The sequence below is a fragment of the Molossus molossus genome, unplaced genomic scaffold (genome assembly GCF_014108415.1).
Source record: "Molossus molossus isolate mMolMol1 unplaced genomic scaffold, mMolMol1.p scaffold_m16_p_41, whole genome shotgun sequence".
Classification (NCBI taxonomy): Eukaryota; Metazoa; Chordata; class Mammalia; order Chiroptera; family Molossidae; genus Molossus; species Molossus molossus.
In genome coordinates this window covers 106,352-116,390 of record NW_023425379.1, presented here as the reverse complement: position 1 = coordinate 116,390, position 10,039 = coordinate 106,352, and the positions used below count along the sequence as shown (strand labels likewise).

At 50.7% G+C, this 10,039-nt stretch overlaps 1 protein-coding gene across 2 annotated transcripts; it reads right to left on the bottom strand.

Annotated features, from left to right (window-relative positions):
- Window positions 1-1,172: 1,172 nt before the first annotated feature.
- CCKBR (cholecystokinin B receptor) lies at window positions 1,173-8,004 on the bottom strand. 2 transcript variants are annotated; one of them, XM_036242225.1, is made up of 5 exons: window positions 7,854-8,004; window positions 2,716-2,967; window positions 2,310-2,559; window positions 1,881-2,053; window positions 1,173-1,711 (listed from the first exon to the last, which is right to left on the bottom strand). In XM_036242225.1, exons 1-5 carry the CDS (start codon window positions 8,002-8,004, stop codon window positions 1,173-1,175), a joined length of 1,365 nt encoding a protein of 454 aa, XP_036098118.1. The 2 variants fall into 2 exon arrangements, with proteins under 2 accessions (XP_036098118.1, XP_036098119.1); XM_036242226.1 differs by lacking the exon at window positions 2,716-2,967.
- Between the last annotated feature and the right edge of the window lie 2,035 nt (window positions 8,005-10,039).

Here is a 10,039-nt window from a genome sequence, read left to right as displayed (position 1 = left end):
GAGAAGAGTGCATTGACAAAGCTCCATTCTTTAATTAGCTTCTTTATACCTGTCATGGTCTGACCCCTGGTGCTTCAAACACACATTGAATAAACTGAGTCTCATTATACAGGGCTTCCTCTTTTATCTGTTTATTAAAAAAATGAAAAATATGTTTTATTGACTTTAGAGAGAGAGGAAGGGAGAGGGAGAGAGAGAGAGAAACATAGATCAGCTATTTCCTGCATGGCCCCTCCTCGGGATCAAGCCTGAAACCCTGGCATGAACCTGTGATCTCTAGGTGCATGGGATGATACTCAACCAATGTAGCCACACTGGCCAGGGATGAAATGTTTAATAAGAATCTATAATATAGTACCTTAACAATGATACCACTTTAGGAGAATTTGCTCAGGACTCATGATGTGGCATGGATATCCCACCTCCACCCTCACCCCCATTCCCAGCTACTACCTATAGCATGGGTGTGCAGGTAGGTCCAGGATGACAACCCAGAGACAACACACAGGCTCTACCAGCCTCAGATCATGGGCTTTTTGGCAGGGGTCCTGCTGTGTGTGACCTGACAGGGAAGACCACAAAACCCCATGCCTCCTCACCTACCCCCAAAGAATCCAGAAAGGAAGTTTAGGAGGCAGTCAAGTCATTTATTATTTATTGAAGAGGTTGGGGGAATGGGGGCAGAGACATAGTATTTAACTGGAAAGGAAGGAAGGGGCTTCTCAGTGCAAAACGGCCTATTAGTCAGGGAGCTGTGAGATTAGGTTGTTGCACCCAGTACTCATTGGGGAAGGGCACTGTGAGGCCAAACTGGGGGCAGCCTGGAGCATCTCAGGAGGGAGTGGAGGTTGGGCTCCAGATCCCTAAATGAATCAGTGCCGTTACTATATGTGTGTAAGAGGCAGGTCCACCACTAGGGATGCTGTGTCTGGGTTTGTCTGAGGCCAGTGCCATGTTTCCATGTGCCACATTAAGTGTACCTCGTTTTCTGTGTGGGGGTCCGGTTTGTTTACTTTGTGTCAATAAGCCACCTTTTCCTGTGCATTGGGGTAAGTCCATGCTGTTGGGTGTCAGTCTTGTGCCGGTTGGTCTGTGTCTCTTCTGTGTCTCGATGTGTCAGTGCTTGTAAAAATCGGTCTGTGCTACCTTAGACCCCATTCGGACCCCACCCCTCAGCCAGGCCCCAGCGTGCTGATGGTGGTGTAGCTCAGCCTGGACAGTGAAGCAATGGAGGGGGTGGGAGGGTCCTCGTCTGGAAGAGGCCTGGGGGGAGCTCTTGGAGGCCGGGGGCAGCAGCGGACACACGTGTCGAGACAGGCCTGGCGAAAGCGACGGTGCATGAAACAGTAGACCAGGGGGTTGACACAAGCGGAGACGTAGCTCAGCAAGTGGATGAAAGAGATGGGCGCGCCGGAAAGTGCTCGGCGCGCTCCAGGGCCATCGAAGGCCTTCCACGTGTTGGCGCTGTACACTGGCAACCAACACAGGAAGAAAAGCACAACGATCACCAGCAACATCCGCACCACGCGCTTCTTCGCCAGCAGCTTGGCTTGGGTGGGCCGGTGGCCGGATGCTGGCCCGGGAGTGGGTGCCGTCAGCGCAGACAGCTCCAGTGCAGGCCGGGAGCGCGGAAGCTGCACGTAACAACCGTCGCCGTCCTCGCCAGCTAGCCGTGTCTCCGGCCGGCAACGCCCGTTCTGTACGGCAGAACCTGAGCACAGACAGCGGCCGTCCAGAGCAGAAAGCTGAGTCCTCTCCACCTCCAGACCGACCCTCACCTGACCACCCACTTGCAGCCTCTGTGCCTACTCACTCCTATCCGCCCACCCACCCAGGCCCCGCCCCTTTCCAAAGTCCCGCCCTGTGTAGATTTTACCCACCTGGTCCCGCCCCAGCCGGCAGCCCTCCTGGGCTTCGGACTCGGCTATGGCTCTCGCTGTCATTGTCGCCATCAAAGCGAAGACCTAAGTAGAGCTCTCGGGAAATAAGCCCGTAGGCCACCGCCATAACCACACCCGGGATGAAGAACAAGAGTAGGAGCAGCAGTACCGACCTGGATGCAGAGCACAGGTCAATCCCGCAGATGAGGAAAGAGTCAAGGATTGATGTTTCTAGAGTTGGGGGTGCTGTAGGAAGGCCTAGGGAACTACGGCGAGGCCCCAGATGGGAGTCCCAAGGTGGTGGCTGCAGAAAGGGAATTGGAGTGGTAATTCTTGGAACAGCTTCTGGGGAAGATTCTGGGGAATGGCCCTAAGCATCTGATAGAGATGGAGAAGGGATTCCCAGGAATAGTCAAGGGGCACCCTCACCAGGTTTGGCGAACCCTCGCACTGGGCCAGCGATGCACGCATTGCAGCACACGGGGCCCTACTGGCTGCACGACGGTGTACACGGGATAGGGCACCATGAGCAGTCCGGACAGCATCCATGTGGCTAAAATCACACGAGCAGCGTGGGAGCGCGTTTGCCACACGCGCGCCTGCAGTGGTCGGCAGATGGCGCTGTACCGCTCCAGGGCTATGGCCACCAGGCTTAACGTGGACACACTTACAGACACCCCTAAGCAAGGAAAGAAGAAGGGGTCACCTTGGAAACCTGAACTACACAGTCACCAGTGTTACATCCTCAAGTGCCTCTGGGAAACACCGTGGACATCGGGCAGGGACCGTAAGAAGAGGAGAGGGGCAAGGGAGGCAGGGTGGTTGTCTCACCTACCCATGAGGTAGGCAACTGCCTTGCAGACCACTGTGCCAAAGATGAATGTACCCATGAGATTGGGCAGGAGTGTGAAGGGCATGCAGGCCACAGCCAGTAGGAGGTCGCTGACTGCCAGTGAGAGCAGGAAGGTGTTGGTGACGGTCCTCAGGCGGCGGCTCAGTCCCAGGACCACGATGATGAGCACATTTCCTCCAACGCTCATCAGAAAGATCACTGCATAAAGGGTGACCCTAATGGCAAGCTCCAATTCTGGGTAGGAAAAGGGAGAGGTGGCAATAGGGAGTCTGTCCCCCACTCAGCCAGATCCTGTAATCCCACTTATGCCCAATCCCCACTACCCAGCTAGATCCCCTGCTTCCCAAGAACAACCCCCCCAATCAGTAAATGGTGAACTTGAATCCTTTACCCTTCTAATCCTTTGAGGCTTAAATTGGCTTAACTATACCCTCCTTAAGAAAGCCTGTCTTTTCTCAAGCTTTCCTCCAGATCTCTTTGCAGCCGAACTTCTTGAAAGGGTTATATGCATCTTTCTGTTCCCTTCTCAGTCCATGGCCCCATCTGTTCCCCCATCACTATTTGGACACTTCTTCTGAAGGTCACTAAGCGTAAACTGCTAAATCCAAAGGTCTCTTCTGAGCCTATTTTATTTGACCTTCCTGTAGTATTTGACAGGTCAGGTCAGGCCCTCTACTGTCTGCATTCCTCTAGCATGTGCAGATTCTCTGAGAACTGCCCTCTTCCTCTTTCCACCACCTCCCTGCAATACACCCACTTAAGCTACTGGATGACTCAGTTTCTTGAAGGCTTCATATGCATTCATGACTCCCTCCCTTGCTCACACTGGTTTCTCATCCTAGAATGCTCTTTCACCAACCCCCACCTCCTATCACATACTTGTTTTCTGAATCTGGTGAATTTCTATTTACCAATGTCTTTAAGATTGAGATCAAGTGCCCCCTTTTCTGTAAGGCCTTTCTGGACATCTCATTTGGTGTTAATCTCCCTTTCTCTGACCTATGCATGCTCCTTACACATCTGTTAGAACCCTTTATACTTTCTGTCTTGTATTTTAATGATCTCCAAACATTCATTTTCACTCAATAAACATTTACATGCCAGGCACTGGAAATGGAGATGAACATGAAAAGAGGAAGGAGCACTCAGATATATAAACAGAGAACTGCCACACAGTGTGATGAGGAGTGCAGGTTGAGGAACACGCAACATGCTGTGGGAACTCACAGGAGGGACACTAGAGTTGCTGGGCTAGAAAGAGGGCTGACCCATTCATTTGAATCATTGATATTGGGAGATGGATTCAGCTTTGGGTCTCTACAGCACAGCTAAGCAGACAAAATTGAATTGAATTAAACTGGTCTAGTCTCCCATACCTATGGCTTCAGCATGAGGAAGACTGGAGCTTGAAGGAAAAGAGGGCAGGGCCGAGCTTTCCAGGCTGGGCTGAGAGAAGGACTCAGAGATGCAATTCTCTCTTCCTCTGCCCATATATTGGCTGACTTTTGCCTTAGTCCCCAAATTAAGCTGTTTTCTCATCACAAATACCAACTTATTCAGAAATTGTTGTAGATATCAAGTAAGTGCTATTTATAAGAGATCTCCAAACTAAACCCAGCACTTCCAGAAATGCCTCTCAAATCCATCCACTTCTCTTGACATTACTTGTGCAGAGCACACAGTAAGTAAGGGGCAGAATCAGAATAGAAGCCAAGTCTCCTGATCTAAAATGCTTTGCCTCCTACTGCTCTCTGGCTCCTGCGTCATTCATCATGCTGCCTCCTTCTCCCAATCAAATCTCAATCTCAGTGTTCCTTTCTCCCTCTGTTCTCTACCATGGCATTTCATACTGTATTATGATGTTGAATCTTCTGTCTCCCCCCATTAGACTATGAGATTCTCAAGGTCAGGAGTAATGTCCATCTCATTCTCCAGGATATCCCTAGCGCTTGGTATAATGTCCCTGACAGAGGAGGTGTCAATGCATGCTTGTTAGTGAATCTGGAACGGATCTCTGTCACTTTGCACACAAATGCACCTGCTTTGTCCTTCATCTACCTTTCACCTCTGTGCCTCTTAAGCTTGAGCATGCCCTCTCCTCTCTGCCTCTGTCTCTTTGGAGACAGAAGTAATATTCAAGTGGACAATATTTAAGTGAGTATAAATGTGAGAAGTTGTTGAGATGTTAATCTGATTGAGGTAATCTGATTTGAGTCTTATGGGTAATATTTGAATGTGTGAGAGTAATATCTGGAGAAGGATGACTTAAGTGAACATCGATAATATCTAACTGTGTGTGGATAAAAAATAAAACGAAAGTGAGCATGTTTAACGAATGAGTACCATCTAAATGATATAGGCAATACTAATGCGAGTGTGTGTGACATCTGTTTTTCTGTGGGTATCATCTGAGTGAACACGAGTAACACTCAAGTCTGTGTGGATTACATCAGAATAATGTGGGTCATATCCAAATTTCTACTGGTTACTCTGAAGTGAACCTGGATAACATGCACATGTGGGGGTAATATCTGAGCGAGTATGGCTAACAGAGTCTTTGTGGGCAACTTCTGATGGCCTGAGTAACATCCAACTGTGTAGGTAACAACACCCAGATGAGTGAGGCCAATTCTTGCACCCATGCTCTAAATCACTTTATGTTCTGCTTTGTCGGGGTTCCTTGCTGTATTCATTATCCCTGCTATCTTCTGCACCTTCAACCCTCCTTTAGGGTCTTGTCTCAGTACCTGTATTTTTATTCTACACAAAATGTTATCTATTCCAATGGCTTCCCTTATCTCCTTTAGGCAAAAATCTCTGAAGTCTGTGTTTCCAGCTCATAGGTCTCCCCTAGGTTCCAGACTGCTGGGTTCAACAGTTTACTGGACAATCCCATCTGGGTATCTTGCCACATTTATGCTCAGCAGTTTCCAAATTGAATTAATTTATAATCTCCTCTTTAAAACCTGATTCTGTTCCTTTGTAATCCTCCGTATTATACAGAGCCAATATCCATCCAATTATCCAAGCCAGAAACCTGGATGTCATCCCTTGACCTCTTCTTCCCTCTCCATTTCTCATAAATCACTAAATTCTGTTGATTCCACTTCCATAAATGCCTCTCAAAACTATCCACTTCTCTTCATCCCCACTGCCAGTACCCTAGTCTAGGACAGCATCATCTTTCACCAGGACCAATGTAATATAATAGCTTCCTAAAGTGTCCACCCATCCCCATCCGTCTTGTCCTCCAATCCATTCTCTACACTACAGAATAAATCCTGGTCGTACTACTGAAACTGCCAGTAGTTCCCACCGCCCTTCAAGTACATACTCCTTAGCCAGGGCTATAAGGCTCTCTGTAAACTCTTTAGGCTGGTCTTCATTCTGAATGTTCATTATTCCTCTATATGGTATGTGTTTCAGACTCCTAGAAATTATGACACACTGAACAAAAGTGCCATGGATTTAAACTCTGGGTCTTTCCATATACTGTTCCTCTGCTAGAAATGCTTGTTGCTTTTTCTCTCTGTTCACTTGGCTGGCTCTCCCTCATCTTTTAAATTTTTATTCAGTTCATACTTCACCTTCTCAGAAGGCCAACTTTGACTCCCAAGGCTAGGCCAGGCTAGAAGTGCTCCTCATCTGTGTTCCCAGCAGCCCCTCAAAGCACTCTCCACTTCATGCTGCAATTCCCTGCTTACTGTCTGTCTCTTCCACCAAACTGTGAGCTCCATGAAATAGGAACTGAGTCAATTTTGGTGCCTAGCATAATCTCTGGTTCAATAAATATTTGTTGAATGAAAGAATCTAGGTGAGAATGTGTAACAACTGTTTTGAGAAAGCATGCATTATTTTGATGGGTTAAAAACAAACAAAAACACTTGAATTATAATTTAGTCCCACTTGCCCTTCTTGGGCTTGGAATAATTTCCTTCTGTTTAACACTGTTTTCTTTCCTGAATCCCACTTCTTTCTTTTCTGCCTAACAAACTCCAAGATCCAGCTCCAGTTTCCCTCTGTAAACTTCTTGGACGCCATCTCCTTTGGGTGTTGATAATTCAGACCTTCTTGTGGGACTTCCCCTGCTGCCTGTGATTTTCTCATTGGTATTGTATCCCTTCTGCAGTGGAGGGTCTAGATGAAGTCTAGTTCATCCCTGTGTCCCCAAGCCAAGCCCAGGGACTACAATAGCAGGTGCCCAGTAAACATTAAAGAAAGGAAAGGCACAGGAAGGGGAATAATATATCTTGAGCTAGGTCATCAAAAAATAAAAAAAATTAAAAAAAATAGGGTGTTGACTGATGGTAAGAGTGAAAGTTATTTTGAAGACCAGGTGAATGGATATCATCTGAAGGGGGGATTAGGAGAAGGTGGCACAAAGATGGGGTGATGAAGGGAGCAGCTGGGCTGCTTAGGAGGGTGCAACCTAAGGAAAGGCAGGTTGGAGAGGAAGCTTGGAAGCAACCTGGAGACAGAGAAAGAAAGAGGGTTCAGAGCCTTGAGAATTCCAAGTTGGGAGGCAGGGGGATTTGAGGATGAGTGAAATGGAGGCAGGTAGCTCCGGGGAGCAGCATCCAGCCTAACTTCCAGCCTAATTCAAGTCTGAGGATCTGTTTAGGGAAGGTTGGGCTGGGGCGGGGGACACAGGTTGTAACTCTAACTTCCCACGCAGGTCCTGCAGAGTGCTCCCTCCTCCACACAGTCCCCTTCTTTCCCCAAATCTTGCCTTCTTTTCTTTCTTTCCCCATGTGGCTCTGTAAACTGTATGCAAAGGGGAAACAGAGACCTAGAAGGAATGGCAGGAGGAGGTCCTTGCTTCCCCACCTCTGTGTCTAGGAGGGGCTGTGGGTTGGTTGAGAAGAGTGCTGTTTTAGTTTATCAGAAGCTCTGGGTGGGATTAGGGACCAGGGTGTGAAGGGACTCTGGCTAGGTAGTGTGAAGCTGGGATGGAATTTTTAGGAGCTGCAGGGGACAAATGTGTCAGGGGAGCTATTTGGGGACTGAGGGAGTGCCCTGAAGGGATGGTGTGAGCGTTTGAGGAGGCAGTGCGGGGGCAGTAGGGTACCTCTAATTGCAGTGAGAAGGAGCTTTTGGAGGGAGCTTAGGAAGGCACCCACCTCGTGTCCCGTTTCCGCGGATGCTAGGCGGCTCGCAGCTGAGGTTGCCAGGACCGCTGCTGTTGAGAAGGGGAGCTCCGGGGCGGCATAGAGAAGCCCCTGGCCCGGGTCCGGATCCTGGCATGCTGTGGTTCAGCTTCAGCAGCTCCATGACCCTGGCTCAGCCTCCGCCGCCTCCGGCTCGGCCGGACGGGCTCCCGCGGCTGCTCCACCTGCTCCCGCTGCGTTTCCGCGGAGGCTCCCGCCCCGCCTGGTACCGCCTCCAACCTTGGCCCCTGCCCTCCGCTCCTCTGCTGCGCTCCGGCCTGGGCTCGCGTCCCCCGGGCTCCGATAGGTAGCTGTCCTACCAGGTGATCTCCGCCCCCTCCCCCGCTCAGGACTTGCCCCCTGCGTGACTGTCCTCCAGGCTCTCCCCTCCCTAGATGTCTCCGCTTTTCTCAGAGATTTTCTCCCTCCCACTCCCCTGCACCACCATCCCGCCTCCAGGGAAGTGGTGTGTGTGTGTGTGTGTGTGTGTGTGTGTGTGTGTGTGTGTGTGTGTGTGCAGGGTGGTGTGGGGCTGGGTAGATGGAGAGGTTTTGAGGAGGGAAGTTTCGGGGGAGGGAGGGTAAGAGGATGGGTAAGAGGGTAGGGTGCAGCTGCCATGGGGTCTAGCATCTTTCCCTGGTGGTCGGGGACGTAGAGGTGGCAGCTGAGTCGGAGGCCGCGTGCCGGGTCACTGGCTGGGAGCAGATGCTTTAGCCCACGCGGAGTCCCGCGGTTACTGTCCTGTGCCGCAGTGGCCGTAGTGACCGCGGCACTATTGCTACCGTACTTCCCTGTAGCCCCTTGTCTCGGGGCTGGGGTGGCCCCTGCATCTGCCCCCACACCCCGCACCCAATACTTCCTTCCGTGGGCCCAACGCACAGGCTTCCACCTAAAGCTCCCAAGAAACCTTCTGCAGAGGGCGAAGATGTGGCGGGAGAGGCAGCATTTGACCCAGGGAACCCTGGCAGGGAAAAGGGCTGCCCAGAGAGAGTCTAACTTGCGTGTTGAGGGCGGCGGGGGTAGTGGTGAGAAATGCCGAAAATAATCGAGGGTGGGTTGGGGTGACGGTGGGGTGTGGTTGCAATCCGGCCCAGGGCAGGCATCAGAGGAGAGGAGGCGGGGGGCTTTCTCCGTGGTCTCTGAGCAGCGCCCACCCTCACCTGACACACTGACGTTCCCTGTTTGCTCACAGCGCAGGTGGAGCAGACTGTGTGGGGCATCAGGTTCCCACGGGAGGGGCCGGAAGGGGCCTGAATCACTGGGGTGCAGCGGAAACAAAGCTGATGGGGGCAAGCGCAGGACTGAGGTTGCTTCATCAACTAGGGCAGGATTTGCCTCCTCTAATCTCAGCCCAAAGGGCAGATTAGACGGGGGATGAGGTCTGAGTTTGTGGGGAATTCGCAGAGCCCTGTCCAGTCTTTTGGAGAGGACCTGGTCCAGCTAGCGCCGAGTTGAAACGGGCTGGGGCATTGGAGGATTTTATCCTGTAGTGGGTGGGGATGTCCTCACATGCTCTCCCCCACTTTCCTCCCAGCACCACCCTGGGCCAGAGGAGTCTGATTTGCTGTTTGTTCAACTCCAGCACAGGTGGGGCCTCAGATAACTTGCTGAACTTTTCCCACATTGGGTGACCATAGGGTGTGGGGCTGGGGAGCAAAGGATATGTAGGGGAGAGAGGAGAGGAAATGGGAGAAGTAGACTAGTGTTCACTTATCCAGGTACATATGTGCCAGGTAGAAGGCTGTGAACTTGCTGTCCCATACAGTCTGTGCCTGAGTAGGTTGCATTCTAGTGGGGCAGGGAGGGGATGGGGAAGAATGACAGGTGAGCTAATGATTTCAAGGTATGGCCCACCAAGATTACAACATCCAACATCCACCAACATGCGCAAATCAGAAATTTAGGGATCATTCTGGATGCTTTACTCCTTTATGTCTCTTCATCTCGGTGGTGGAAGCTGTGATGAAAAGTTCAGACTCCTCTCTAGAAATGAAACATTTATTTTCCAGCTGCTGAGAGGGCTGTTGGAAGAGAGGCCTCAACTGTCAGCCCCTTCAGAAGAGGCCTGAGCTGAAGAACGCTGGCTCATCGGAGGTCATGTTCCCTTTCTGGGACATCTTGCATCCGATGATTGATGAGTAGAGAGGCACAAAAGTTCA

Excerpts from the sequence above, each read along its gene's own strand:
- CCKBR (XM_036242225.1), bottom strand. The coding sequence starts at position 8,004 with ATGGAGCTGCTGAAGCTGAACCACAGCATGCCAGGATCCGGACCCGGG. Across the intron at positions 2,968-7,853 it reads CCGCGGAAACGGGACACGAG|AATTGGAGCTTGCCATTAGG; the intron begins GTGGGTGCCTTC and ends TTTCCTACCCAG. Across the intron at positions 2,560-2,715 it reads GGCAGTTGCCTACCTCATGG|GGGTGTCTGTAAGTGTGTCC; the intron begins GTAGGTGAGACA and ends TTCCTTGCTTAG.